This window comes from Pseudorasbora parva, chromosome 13 (genome assembly GCF_024679245.1).
Source record: "Pseudorasbora parva isolate DD20220531a chromosome 13, ASM2467924v1, whole genome shotgun sequence".
NCBI lineage: Eukaryota > Metazoa > Chordata > Actinopteri > Cypriniformes > Gobionidae > Pseudorasbora > Pseudorasbora parva.
Genome location: NC_090184.1, coordinates 25,810,600 through 25,825,610, shown reverse-complemented (window position 1 = coordinate 25,825,610; position 15,011 = coordinate 25,810,600). Strand labels below are relative to the sequence as shown.

Sequence of the window (15,011 nt, the reverse complement as noted above, 5' to 3'; positions counted from 1 at the left end):
GGACATGTGAATTCTAAAGTTTAATCTGTTTGCAAGTTTAATCTGTTTGCAAGTTTCCGCGTTCGTCTTAGACTGTTTTCATAGGCTACAATAAGTTACACCGTGTAGGCTACAGCCTTTAATAATAATATATATATATTAAATTATGTTATAATTTCAATCCTTCAGTTCATATGGTTTACTTCTCAATGTCAATTGATGAGCACCGCTGGACTAAAATACCATGTCGGGCTAAAACTGAACACGGTGTAAAGTACAGGAGGATAACCTGGTACAAGGTTTGTGTCTGAATACATTGTTTATTTCATTGGACACAAAAGAAGGAATAGCCTATATTTCCTGGTTTCCGGAGGCAATGTGTTATAAAAGCAAAGTTGTTTTTCAGGTTGAAAAGAGTTCTTCTGATTTGCTGACTGGGCTTGTTTTGAAAGATTTGCTAAAAAACACAACAACACTCTTTAAGTTTGCAAATCATTCCTATGAGGTGGGGGAGGACAACTCTCTCCTGGTTCCGGGTACTGCCGAAGAAGACTGTGGTGTTTACAGATGCACATTGTGGCCGCCACTGGGTCATTACATTCAGGAAGGGAATACAGAGTATTATACAGCAGGTGAGAAGAGGAGGGGAAGTTCTTTTGATTAAAGATTACGAGGGCACACAAAACAAATAGTGATATGCATGGATAAATCAGTTATACATAGCCTACTGCAATATATATATATATATATATATATATATATATATATATATATATATATATATATATATATATATATATATATATATATATATATATATATATATATATGTGTGTGTGTGTGTGTGTGTGTATATATATATGAACTCAAAATTAACCACTCTTTATATATATATATATATATATATATATATATATATATATATATATATATATATATATATATATATATAAAGAGTGGTTAATTTTGAGTTCATGGTGACTTAAAAACTCATTATTGTAGGATAGGTATTATAGGAGAAGTAGGCCAACCATAAAAAACCTTATTTATAAACTGACATGCATGATACATTTGTTTCATTTTCACAGTTTGTGTTTGGAATGAAAAACCCACTTAAAGCGACAGTTCACCAAACTTCACCCCAAAATAAAAATGCTGTCATTATTTACTCACCCTTATGTTGTTCCAAAACTTTGGAACACAAATGAAGATCTTTGGTGAAATTCAAGAGATTTCTGTCGCTCTGTTGGCAGCTAATTAGACGCTTCAAAAAGGTCATAAAGAGATCGTAAAACTGACAAGTGACAGGGACGACGTGACAAGTGACAAGATCGATTTATATGATGAACAGATTTAATTTAGGCTTTTGTTCTTCAACGCACACATCAGTGGTACGTTCAAGCTTAAGCTAGTGTGCAATGTTTTGCTACGGGTTCTGGGTCGAACTAAATGTTTCCTGGTGTGAAAGGTGTGCAACAGGAGATACTTTTTCTCTTCTTTGGTGGGTGTGTCAAAAATGTCATCCCAATCAGCAGTAACATGTATATAAAACACGCGTTATTAAAGAAACATCCCTCAGTGGGTAGCGATTAAAGTCGTGTAAAAATGTGTCCGCTGCAGCTCGGTATATGCAACAATTGAAGATATTAGAAGACATGTTTGTCATAAGAGTTTTATAGTAAAAAATATAGAATATCAACATAATGTTGTAGTTTATATTTTTAGCTTTATTGCAAGGCAAATATCATAAACAATGGTTAATCAAGTGCTTTACAGAAACATGAGAAAGAAAATACAAGGTATTAAAAAAGTTAAAATTAGAAAAAAGAATGGCCCTCTCAGCTGCCATAGTTTCAACTCTTACATAATCAATACAGGTTGTTCAACACACCACCATTTCCGTTTTAAAATGTTTTGCAGCTTTTGTTGTGACAACGCAGTTGTGGTAAGAACGTTCACTTGACGTGCGAGAAGCAATGAGGCTCATTCTCGTGTGTTACGCAGCACGTTTGAACTTCTGCAAGAACTAATGAGGTTTGTTCTCGTGGGTCAAGCAGGTTCTGTTTATGTCTGCTGATCAATGTAACAATTTTTTTTTGAATGACATGAGGGTGAGTAATTTATGATAGAATTTTCCTTTTTGGGTGAACAATCTTTAAATGATAGTTGTGATGTTAACTAAACGTGTGAACTAAAAATGTTGTGTGTGTATGTTTTTGTGCTTAGACTGCATAAAGCCTCAACTGCAAGCGGTAAGCAGTAAGGAAGACGAACTGTTTACCAATCATCAAGTCATCATAGCCGCCGTATGTGTGCTGAGTCTGATGGCTTGTGCTGTTATCGTGTTTCTGACACATAAAATGATTAAGAAAGATAATATTATGAAAAAAATTGTGCAAACTGATGAAATCATATAACTCATGGTATACAATTATGATGAAAGACTAACTATTTTTTCCTTCAGTTGTATATTTTTCCACAGATTTGCAAAAATGTGTTTATATTGGATATATCTGTAAATTTGAACTATTAAATACTGAGTTGGGACCCCTTGCTTTTTTATTTTCTCATTACAATTTCCATTTGTTCTTCCTTAGTATACATGTTTAGATCACAGTAACACAGGTAAAGCCATGCATGGCTCTTCAATTGTTTTCTATAAACCTATATGTTATTAAAAACAGTAGTCCAAACATTTAGTGTAAAAAAACTAGGCCTACTGTAATTATTTTCCACTACTCTAACACGTTTAAAACATGTATACATTACTATAATAATTATATACTATAATAACATCATTTCAATTATGAATATACACAACATTTCTGCCAAAACAGCTGGTTTATACATTAGCCTAAATTCATGAGTTGTGGAGTGAAATGTCTTCTAACCTCTCGGAATAATGTTTTTTGCATTAATATGTTGATAATGTCAGTGCTGTTTCGTCTGGCTTTAAACTAGTTTAAATCACAGAGTCATAGCAGAGGTAGAGAACTTTGTGTTGAATTTTAATGTCCTTGCTGCGCACATCAAATGATTTTCTGTCCATTTTTGGAGTGTTTGCCACTTGACGTTTCTTATACGCAACGCAAATGACAGCGCGCAATCAAAAAGAGTTGGTAGTGGCGCCATGTTGGAGACCACTGGAACAGCATCTTACATATCAAGAAGAAACTAGGTGTTGTATTTTTGCTACATAATACCTACAGTAATTAAAATAACAATGTTTATTAAAAAAGAACACTAAAATGTATTTGTTAAGCCAATGTAAATACATCAATGAAGTAGCAATTTTTCTTGTTTTTTGTCACCAAGCTATTTAATTATTTATTTATTATTAATTGTAACTTTTAATGGCCATTTTTAATAAACACTGCAAGTGTAATGATGGTGGAGATGCTCTTTAATTTGACTGAGCTGAATATGTAGCCTATGTAGACCTATAAATAATTTCAAATTCATTTTAATTTTTAGGCTACAAAAAGTGATGATATCGAAGGGGGTGAGTTGTTTACTCTTTTGCCGTACGAATTTGCTCACTCCATTTCATTCACTCATTTATGATAGTGCCCTTTACTGCTATGTACGAGTACGCGATTTCAGACAGACTCACGGCTTCGGATCATTTTGTTTATCTCTAGTGGATAGGTTGCGAGCATGCAGGTATTGCTGATTAACACAGTTAGCAGCCAATCAGAGTGATGAAAAGAACATGATAGGTGGGCATAATCGCAAGGACAGGGAAATGAGTCAATCATTACATTTTCGCGTGGATTCAATTGGCACAAATGAGGCAAAATAGACTATACTTTATTGACTGGTGTCGCTGAAGGACAGTGTTACTTTCATAATTCTGTAAATCTGAATTCCATAACAAGGCTACATATTGAACACCTGTGTTTACTGTCAGGCTACTGTACAATATGAGTATGTTCAGCTTCCTTGAATTTTCTTTAGACTATTTGATATCAAAACAATTTACAAGTGTTTATTATTATTATAATAATAATAATAGTATTTTTTATTATTATTATTAGAGTTACATTGCAATGAAACAACAAATTTAAGATGATCCTGAATGGGTGACAAAACAAGACAGCATTCCCAAACCCACACAAGGGTTTTCTAAGGAGTTTTCTCAGCAAATGTGATTCCTAAGAACTGAGGTAAGCAGCCTGTTAGGGTTTATGACCCACGACCAGTAGTAAATAATAAAGACCAAGAGTCAGGAGTGTAATTAATTAAAAGAAAAATTTACTTAAGAATAGTTTGCAGTTTCAACATCAGAAGCCAGCTTCAAGTCTCACAAGGAGTTTGTAGGCCACGCTCCCTCTCACCGTCTCGTAATGCTCATTATACTACAAACACACGAAAACCTGGAGTAGAGGCCACGTCCAGGTTATTTAACCTTACAAATGTATACGGAGAGGACCACCCTGCCGCATCACATACTTCTTGAAGCGAAACTCCTGACAACAGAGCCATAGAAGCAGCCATACTCTTAGTCAAGTGGGCTTGGACCTTTAGTGGTGAAGGATGACCGGCCGACTCATATGAGAGTTAAATAGCATCGACTATCCATTTACTCAAAGGGCTTCCCTTTACTCTGGGACCAAAAACACAAACAGTTGATCAGACTTGCGCCAAAGGGCATCTCTGTGGACATATGCATCTAAAGCCCTCACTGGGCAGAGCCGTTTTAATTTCTCCTGATCTGGGTTTTGGAATGGAGGTGGATAAAAGGCCTGCAGCATTATTGGGCCTGCCACATTAGTGGGGACCTTTGGCACATATCCTTCTCTCGGAAACAGGAACGCTTTCACCATACCAGGCACAAACTCAAGACAAGAGCGAGCAACTGACAACGCTTGCAGATCCCAGATTCTTTTAAAGGATGAGATAGCAAGAAGGAACAGAGTTTTTAACGTGAGAAATTTATCTGGCACCTCCTCAACTGGCTCAAAGGGGGTCGGGCTAAACCTTCTAATACTATGGCCAAATCCCAGGGCGGCACCCTTGAGCAGGCCTTAAGGCTTATTTATACTTCTGCGTTGGACCTACACCGTATCCTCTACACCGCAAGTTACATGTTGGTTTTCATTTATACTTCTGCATTGTTGTCAGCGTCAATATGCAATTACACATGCAGACCGCTTGTGGGCAGTGTCCCCAGGCATGTTGTTGGTAACCCCCAGTCTCAAGGCAAACGCTGAAGAAGTGACTTGATTACACTGTCATTGCATGTCCCTGTTCTTGATATACAATCACTTATTAACATATTTGGTTTTAATAAGAAAATAAATAAACTATACACAGCGGATCTATGTATTTATTCAGTAACATAAAGAATCTCTGCACTACAAAATATTGTGTTATATAGCAGATAATCAGGATGAAACTATCATTTCTGGACACACGCACTCCTATTGCAGATTTATTTATTTATTTACACAATGAGAGAGGGGTTCTGGCAGACCAATCACGGCGCTTGCGGTCCGCATAGAATTGACGCGTAGCTACATTTTTGGAGAGGTGCGCATCAGGGTACACCGTATGTAATGCGTATATGTGTATGGTACACCATACCTTCTGCGTGCACTTGACACAGAAGTATAGCTTGGGCTTTAGCCTCAGAGTACTATGTGCCGAGACCCCACAGAGGCCAGGCCCACAGTTTCCACAACTCCAGACATGGATGCAGAACTGACCTCTGGGAGAGAAGGTCCTCCCTGACCGGAATTTTCCACGGAAGAACCTCAAGGAAAGATGGTTGCGTGAGGGAATAATATAGGGGACAGTGAGCGGTCTCTCAAGACGCAGACAGATCCACCTGAGCTTCACCGAATCGGCCACAAAGGAGCTCCACCACCTCAGGATGGAGTCTCCATTCCCCGACACCACTTCCTGCCTCGACAGGGAGTCTGCCGCCTTAGATACCCTGGAATATACAATGCTCTGTAACGGATTCACAGAGGCAGGATTCAATTGCAAGTAACTCAGTTTAATTTGACAGATAGTGTCACAGAAGTCAAAACTCAGAACACTGAAGTCCGGGTAAGACGGAGCAGTGAGAGAGGCTCTGTTGGCGACACGGGCAGGCTGTGAGCAGCTGTGACTCGGGAGATCGGTAGAGGTAATCCGGGAAGGGATCCAGCGTTTCACGGAAGGGGGAAACGACAACCAACACGGAGACACAAGGGGAAACATCCAACAACGCTCTGACAAAGACAAGAGAGAAACAGAGAGACTAAATAGGGTGAAGGTGATGAGTTGCAGCTGGTGCAGGTGATCAGCCACAGGTGCGTGATGAGCCAATCCCAGGCTCCGCCCTCACCTACATTCAACACGCACCCAAGAGTGAGACAGGGAATCCATGAACCGTGACATGCTCAAACTGATAGCAACTTTCCGTGGGCCCAAACTAGAAGTCGGCGTGATTGTAATCACCCCAGGCGATTTATGTAGGAGACCACAACTGTATTGTCCGTGCGAACCAACACATGGCCCCTGAGGTCTGGGAGAAGGTGCCTGAGTTCCAGGAACATGGCCATCAACTCCAACTAGTTTATTTGCCAGGAGAGCTGATGGCTGCTCCACAGACACCGAACCGAGTGACCACTCATCACCCCCCATTCAGTGAGGGATGCATCTGTCGTTATAACGTGACGACCTGGAGCTCCCAGCACTGGTCCCTGGGACAGGAACCAAGGATCTTTCCACATAACCAAGGCACGAAGGCATCGCTGTGTGACCTTGATCATGCGAATCGGATTTCCCCTTGGGTAGAATCCATTGGTCTTTAGCTACCACTGTAAGGGTCTCATTTACAGCAGGCCAAAATGTATCATGTTGGACGCTGCTGCAATCAAATCCAGAAGTCTCTAAAACGGTTTTACAGTGAGTGACTGGCCTAGTCTTATTATGTGCACTGCTTCCAGGATTGATTTTACCCTGGTGGACGCCAAACAGGCCCTTATGGTCTTTGTGTCCCATACTAGGCCCAAAAAAGAGTTATTCTGTTGTGGAGATAATACACTTTTTAATATTTAGTCTCAGCCCCAGAGTTTTCATATGAGCGAGCGCAGCATCCCGATGTTGAGCCACCTGATGTTCTGACTGTGCCACAATGAGCCAGTCGTCTATATAATTCAGAACTCGAATGCCTTGGAGTCTCAAGGGAGCCATAGCTGTTTCCACTCACTTCGTGAATGTGCAGGCAATAGTGCTAGGCCAAACGGAAGAACCTGATACTGGTAAGCATCGCCCCCAAAAGTAAACCTGAGGAACTTTCTGTGTTGTGGAAGGATGGCGACATGACAGTATGCATCTTTTAGGTCTATCGTGAGTCCTCTGACCTGATTTGACACACAATCTGTTTCAGAGTGAGCATTCTGAATTTATTTTTTTGACTGCTCGATTTAGCTGATGCAGATCTAGAATGTAAAACCCTGACTCTGCTGTAGGGAGGAACCCTCTCTATAGCCTCTTTCTGCAGAAGCGTTTGTACTTCTCCTTCCATAACCAGAGCCTGCTCGGAGTTTACTACAGTGTGTACTACCCCATTGAACCTGGCCGGGTGTAAACCAAACTGAATTCTGTACCCTTTTTCTATTGTACCCAGGACCCTATCTGAGATATTTGGCAGAAGTTTCCACGCTGCCAGAAAATCTACTAAGGTAACCAGCCTCTCGAGGCTGGCCTCTGGTGTTACTTGAGCGGTCACCTCTGTGTCCTGAAATGGAGCACAGGCAGGAAGCAACTGAACTGACCCACTTCGAATCCTCCGTGGATGGTGCGAGCTTCCCCATGCCGCTATGTTTCTGGGCCGACATGGAGATTTGTACTCACTGAGGACTGCTGCGCCCAGAGCACCAGAAGTGGCAGGGTTGGTGGAACAGCCCCCTGATGGCACCGAGAGGAGAAGGGCGCCTCGATGCACCGGTTCCCCTCTGGAGGGGACTGCCATCAGAAGACTGACACCTCTGTCGTCAGAACTTCTTTGTCGAGTACCTTTGTAGAGATAATAACAGTCCTCAAATCTGCTCTACCTTGGGAAGACCTCTGCTGAGTGTGCTGTCCCAACCCCCAGTCTCTCTGGGGGGGGGAGCATGGGAAGCCATGCTCTCTTTTTACTGGGCTGTATGAGAGGAGGACGTAACTGGCTGGGCTGCTTCCGCTGCTCCCTCTTGTGCAGTTGTGTGTGTGTATGTGTGTGTGTGAGATGGTGAAAATTCCTTATTTTCTACTACTTCCAGGGTCACAGCATCCAATTCCTCAGAACTGGAGTGCTGCTGCACTTGTGCTTCAACGCAAGCAGAAGAAACCGCAGCATGTGGTTCTGATCCGCGAACTGAAGCATCAGATTTAACAGGTAAGGGCAGAGATAGGGGATCACCCGTGTCTAACCCCAACTCCACAGGTCCATCTGCAAGCCCCAAGACGTGAGCCTCCACTGTGCCTCGGCAGCACTGTGCCTGAGCCCTGAGGCACGCGAGCCGAAGCAGCCTCCTCAAAGGGTGCTCGGTGCGATTAGAGAGTTTTCATTGCCAGTTTCTCACAATGCTCACAGCCAGCACCCTCAAGAGCTGCCTAGGCATGGCTGCTCCAGTCCCAAACACGTTACACAGAGTTTGTGTATCCCCACCTGTGATGTAGCAAGAGCAGGGAGTAACACGCTGTCTGAATTGTTGACTCGCTATTTATATATATATATATATATATATATATATATATATATATATATATATATATATATATATATATATATATATATATATATATATATATATGAGACAAACACATCAAATAGACAAAATTTCACATAGAGCACTTGTGAAGGTACAGAAGCTGACACTGTTTGGTTTAGGGGTGCTTTATAGTTTCCTGGTCAATGACGTCACCCGCCTATGACGTCTTGTCATGCCATTAGACTGATTTCATGAGTGTTTCATGACGCAATCACACAGAGGCGTTCCCGCAGAATTTGACAGAGCACGAGTGCCCTTAAAAGGGAACTTTGTGTTGCCTCAAGGCAACATTGTACTATAATGGAATCCCATAAGGCTATTCCAGACTATGTTGGATATAAAGGAAAAGATTTTGAATTATATAAATATTGCTTTTTTGTATGATTTCGTAATGCACTTATAAGAATAGTAATTCACACACTATAACTGCACATATTATAATCTGCACATTTTATATAGAACTTAAAGGTATAAAAACACAACTGCCGGGTTGATGAGGGTGAGAATAATGTGTCAAACTGGGACGAGGAAGATAAGGTCATGATGGAGAGAGTGAGGGTGAGACTGAAGATAGAGATGATAACTTGATATGAGGATGATTTGGTAGTTGTGTTCCACAACTGTGGTACAATGCTGCAACGGCTGAATTTGAAATGTTACTTTTTATTAAATATGAGAATTTTAATACATAAAAAACTATATAAATGCGTTTGTTCAAGTGGATTAATAAATGTAATTTTTCTACATGAAAATGTCCAATGTTTCAATTTGTCCGTTGTGGTAGCTACAATGTTGCCTTGAGGCAACACACTTAAAAAACACAAATAAATTTCAATGTTTTGTTATAGTGTCAGTCTTAAAAAGGAAAAACACCACCACTATTTTTAATGATATATCATAGATATCATATTGCGTAGGGTAAATAATGAGCGTGTGATCAAAATCGCCCCGCACTGCTTAAAGGCTCAAAGAAGGCAAAATATACCGTAATGAACGGGGTTAGGCTATTTCAGGACTTTTCATATTTCTATAAAAATGAATTCCACAACTACAAATATGTCCTGTGAACCGTTACAGCAGCCTATACGAATGGTTCAGCTTCCTTTAAAATGTATGTGACGTCAAATCAATTTACAAATAATTGTTTTAACAGGCTACTTTGCAATAAAACAACATGGTTAAAACGAGCAGGGGGGACGAAACCGCAAGACATAATTGCCAAACCCAGTTTTCTGATGTGTTTCTTGATAACTGTGGGAAGCAGCCCTTCAGAGGAAGTTCATGCATTGCATCATACAATGATGATTCGCTTGATAGTGTTGGGTAAGTAAGATTTATCTACTTGTTGTTTTACTCACAGCTTTCAGTTAATTGTAAAGGGTTAAACATGCCCCTCAAATTCTAACATTTGCTATAAGTTACAAAGCAGTAAATGCCAATAATAATGCAAAAGCTCTATCATGTAACAAGTGTGTATTACAATATATGTTTAAACAAAACAAAAAACGAGCAACTAAAGTGTAGATACATCATAGTCTTTTGTCCTGTTGACTATTTTCCAGTAGTGATTTAGCTCTGTAATGTCTGTTATAGCGTTGAGCCTCAGTATAGTAGTCGGCAACGATGAACTCACCGTCGTCACTGCAGATTGCAGAGGTGACATAATTTTGCCATGTACTGCCCTTCAAAACTGCAAGAACTACACCTCTCTTACATGGTACAAGGTGAGTAATGACATACCGGTATGTCCATAAATCATGTGATATGTACAGGTAAACATTCTCAAACATCTAGTCACATTGATTTGAGGAACACCGCATGTCGTTCACATGTCTAACTGCAAGGCTTGAACCAAATTGATAGCCTATTTGATTTTATATTTAAGCTTCTATGGAAAATTAGAAGCTTAATGGAAAAGCAGTTTAGTGAAATGTGTTCTGCCTTCAGCTATAACGTCTGCGGCTTTAAGCAGGAAACATGCTGCTGACACACATTTCCTTTACACCCATTCCTCTTATATATGTTATTGTGTTTTAAATTTCTTCAGAAAATAACATATAGGGACATTGCAGTGAAATAACATACCATTTACACACTAATATTAGGCTATTAATCAAATTAAATCTATTCTATATCTAAATCTTTTTCTCTCTTTTTAAAAGGTCTACAATAACAGCAGTGGCAAATCTGCAATGACAATCCTCAAAAGGTTAGAAAATGTCATCCAAACTGATGAGCACAATGATTCTGTGTCACCGGTTAAAAACACATCCTTGGTCTTAAGGAAAGTTGCTCCTTCAGATTCTGGGATCTACACATGTTTAACTAGAGCCAAGGCTGGAGGAATGAACTGTCAAACACAGTTTAGTCTGAATATCTCAGGTATTTCACTATTAATAAACAAATGTAAAAAAAAAAAAAAAAAAAATGAACTAAATCATATTTTTGCATGATGTCATACATACTGTATTTTGTTTGATGTTTTGAAATGGTGACACAGTTTTGGCTAACTACACAAAACATCAGTTTCGGCATATGGATTTTCAGTTTCAAATCTGTAATTTGTGTGTAGATCTTTTCTGCTGAGATAATACAGATCTATTTGTCTCCCCAGATTGTGTGTCAACACCTTTACCCATTATCTTTGATTTCTCCACCACTAAGTTTATGAATGCGTCGTGGGCAAACAACAGCATCCCATTGACTCGTGTGGATAATGAATCGGAGCTCTTTATTTTAACCGTCTTTTGGGGTTGTGCAGGACTAGCGTTGAGTAAACTCATCCTCAGTGCTGTGAGCATATGGGTAAGTATTTGTAAATGTAGCTGATTTACCTCATCTCTTTTTGCATTTGATTTGAATTATTAGAAGTAATTAAGTAATTCAGCACTGCAGCAGATTTACCCAAAGAGACAGAGCACTAAAGGTCTTAGTACTGTGCTGAATCAACATAGCAAGGATGCTTTAGCTTTTAATGTGGAACATGATTTCTAAGCTGTAAAAGTAATTAAACCTTTCTATTTTCAGATTTTTAATGAGATCAGAGAACTTAGAAGAAGACGACATACTTAACCCTTTAGAACCTAAAGCTAAAAAGGGGCGTTTTCACATATTTTGTTTTTTTGACTGTAGAATTATAACACAATGTGCTATCCTCAAGTGCAAGGTGTTATTTTTTTCAGAAGACAACTGGCTTTCAATAAATTACAGTTATTGACCCTCACTGTATATGGTAAGTTTGAAAATAGAATTTAAATAGGCAAAAACTGCAAAAATGGGAATACATTTTACTGCTTTTTATTGAGAAAAAATCAGAAACCCACTGAACGAAAGAATCTAACACTTTAAACTTGAAGAATAAACTATAATACATATATACAAGTCTTTTTGTGACACTGGGTTGCAGAGTTTTCACTCAGGAGCCTTTTTCTTTACCCCATGGCCCCTCTGAGGTGGTGTTGTGGAGGGCTCGATTGCTTTTGTACAAGCCACACTGGGGAAAAAAACAAAACAAGCTTGTATTACAAACTCACAATATATGCATAAATGTATTTTCCATTATAAAATAATACATTAAAGCAAAATTGTAAAAAAACAAAATAAACACTTATAAATGCAACCAAATAACAATGACGTAATAATACAAAATAATTACTTACACACATGCCAACACACACATGTACACATCACACACATGTAAACACATACACATGCATGTAAACACATGAACACAGACAAACACATGAATGCCATGCATGCAAACACATGAACACATGAACGACATGCATGCAAACACATTTGAACACACGCAAACACATGAATGTAGTGCATGTAAACACATGAACGACACATGCAACGCATACGCGCGTGTACACACACATACACACACACTATGATGCATGAAACAGGGATATTTTTAACTAAAACATTGAATCTATGCTTATTTCACCGACATTTCTCACAGTTTCAGCATAGAAAAGACAAGCTTCACTTACCAATCCATGTCTAGATCAAGGGTAGCAACAAATGCCTCCTCAACATCTGAATATGCAGTCTCTGGGTCTGAAGAGTCCCTCTCAGCCGCTTTCCAAGTGTCAAAGATAAACTCAATAGCCTCCTATCTTGTATACACTGTCTTCACCATGCTTTTGTCCTTTTTTAATTGTGTTTTGAAATCTATAAATCCTATAAAACTCTGCCGCGCTCTGTATCTCCGTTCTATTCGCCCCTTCCCGCTCCCCCCCGAAAGCCGCGGTGATTTGCCGATGGAAAACATGACATTACCGTAATAAGCCGTATATAGGCGGAAAGCGCAGGATGTCTACTTTCAGGAGCAATTTAAATTATTATGATAGTGCAAAGGGTTGAAGAGTTACGGTAACTTCAATACAGCTTGGTTGGCTGTGTCGTCGACGACACGTTCGGTTTTAAAGGGTTAAGATCAACCACCATCACCTTCTGTTTGTTTCCATATCCTCTATACTTTCCTTATGTTCTGCGAACCTGTGAAAAGACCATTGGATGATTTATTCATTTATCATTTTAATAATTAATATGAATTTGCCTGTGAATAATACACTCAATATGACAGTCATGCTGAAACCGTATACTTAGGCTCTTTATATCCATTATATTAATATCCAGAAATGACAATTATTTACTCAACCATATATTGCTCCAAACCCGTACTGTTTAAAAGAACAGCGTTCTATCAGACTCTAAGAAGTGAAAAGCACCATAGAGGTCAGTTTTTCTGACTTCTGAATGGCTGAACGTCATGATGCACTCTTTAATTACATAATTCATAGAAGAAGATTTATTTTTATAAAATGAAAAGGGAGGGCAAGTCATTTCTGGGTAAACTAAGAGTAAAAAGTGTTTTCACACATAATTGATCTTAAGTTAAACACTGTAAATGCAAACCCCTCCTAACCGTTATTTTAGAATTATGTGTAGGCCTATACTATTATAGGTTTTATTAATATTTTGAATTAGCTGTTATTTTTGTATATTTAGTTTTCATTTTTATATATATATTGTAATATATTGTATATATTTCTATTTAGATTTATTTTGTTTCAGTTTTAGTCTTTTTATTTTAATTTACAAAAACAGTTTGTAATAGATTTAGTTACAGTATTTAAATAAATGAAATGAATACATCTGTATCTGTATTTAATAGACCAGGGTTAATGACCTAGATTCATTTATAAATGTGTTTGATTCTGTGTGTGGGTGTTGTTGTTGTGTGTGTTGGTTTACTACAGAAAAAAAAGAAAAAATTGGCGAGCCAAAAGCACCTGTTAGCCTATAATTAAATTAGTTTATGATATCACTGCACACAAAGGCAAGCAGACACATTATGTGATGTGCTGAGAAGATGAGCCGCTGCCATCTCCACTCATTCACAGATCTATAGGACTCCATAATAGCCTAATGCTCCAGACAAAAAAATAAAATCACACCTGAAAACTCTCTGTTCCAGCCTCTTCCCTTTTCAATCGAGGGAGTTAAAACCCAGGAACAATCCATCTAAATCCACCTGCTCAATGTCTTCCCCAGACAATATCTAGCAATATCAAAATCAAAGTTTTAGCTGCCATAAATGCCATCTGCAGATGGCCAGGATCCATACACTCTACTGACAGCATTTGCTTTTATTGTTACTTTTATTTGTGTTTAGATCTCTGTGTTTTGCTTGTAAATGTCACACTTAGTCAAATCATTTCAACAACAAGTTGTTGGCCAGTAGATGGCAGCAAATTCCATATCTTCAATTAATTCGAATAATCACATGAATGAGAAATGACTCTATAGCTCCCTCTTGTGTGGATGTACATTCAAATGCTTTTGACTTTCTTAAAGGGTTAGTTCACCCAAAAATGAAAATTCTGTCTCCTTCTCCCTCAAGTTGTTCCAAACCTGCATGAATTTCTTTCTTCTCCTGAACACAAAGGAAGATATTTGGAAGAATGTTTGTATAAAAGCAGATCTTGGGCCCCGTTGACTACCATAGTAGGGTAAAAAATACTATGGTAGTCAATGGGGCTTATATACAAACATTCTTCCAAATATCTTCCTTTGTGTTCAGCAGAAGAAAGAAATTCATGCAGGTTTGGAACAACTTGAAGGAGAGTAAATAATGACAGAATTTTCATTTTTGGGTGAACCAACCCTTTAATGTGCGTTGCTGTTCTTACTGTGAACAATTCATCGGTGGATAGGCTACTCCCATTGAAAAAAATAATGTCTTTGTAATCTTCAATCGCTATGAAAGAACGTCAT

General features: G+C 38.7%; 1 protein-coding gene and 1 long non-coding RNA gene across 3 annotated transcripts; one reads left to right on the top strand and one right to left on the bottom strand.

Annotated features, from left to right (window-relative positions):
* The first annotated feature begins 4,059 nt into the window (after positions 1-4,059).
* Positions 4,060-14,165, top strand: LOC137038167 (uncharacterized). Of its 2 annotated transcripts, XM_067412616.1 has the most exons (8): positions 4,060-4,145; positions 8,235-8,350; positions 9,880-10,049; positions 10,320-10,450; positions 10,889-11,108; positions 11,341-11,531; positions 11,754-11,798; positions 13,166-14,165. In XM_067412616.1, the coding sequence occupies exons 3-7, from the start codon at positions 9,962-9,964 to the stop codon at positions 11,796-11,798; spliced, it is 675 nt and encodes a 224-aa protein (XP_067268717.1). In that variant the 5' UTR covers positions 4,060-4,145; positions 8,235-8,350; positions 9,880-9,961; the 3' UTR covers positions 13,166-14,165. The 2 variants fall into 2 exon arrangements, with proteins under 2 accessions (XP_067268717.1, XP_067268715.1); XM_067412614.1 differs by lacking the exon at positions 4,060-4,145 and having other exon boundaries at positions 8,084-8,350.
* Positions 12,008-12,894, bottom strand: LOC137038168 (uncharacterized). Its single transcript, XR_010897405.1, has 2 exons — positions 12,722-12,894; positions 12,008-12,219 (listed from the first exon to the last, which is right to left on the bottom strand). It is a non-coding gene; the product is annotated as an uncharacterized lncRNA (long non-coding RNA).
* Positions 14,166-15,011: the final 846 nt, after the last annotated feature.

Excerpts from the sequence above, each read along its gene's own strand:
- LOC137038167 (XM_067412616.1), top strand. The coding sequence starts at position 9,962 with ATGTGTTTCTTGATAACTGTGGGAAGCAGCCCTTCAGAGGAAGTTCAT. Across the intron at positions 10,050-10,319 it reads GATTCGCTTGATAGTGTTGG|CGTTGAGCCTCAGTATAGTA; the intron begins GTAAGTAAGATT and ends TGTCTGTTATAG. Across the intron at positions 10,451-10,888 it reads CCTCTCTTACATGGTACAAG|GTCTACAATAACAGCAGTGG; the intron begins GTGAGTAATGAC and ends TCTTTTTAAAAG.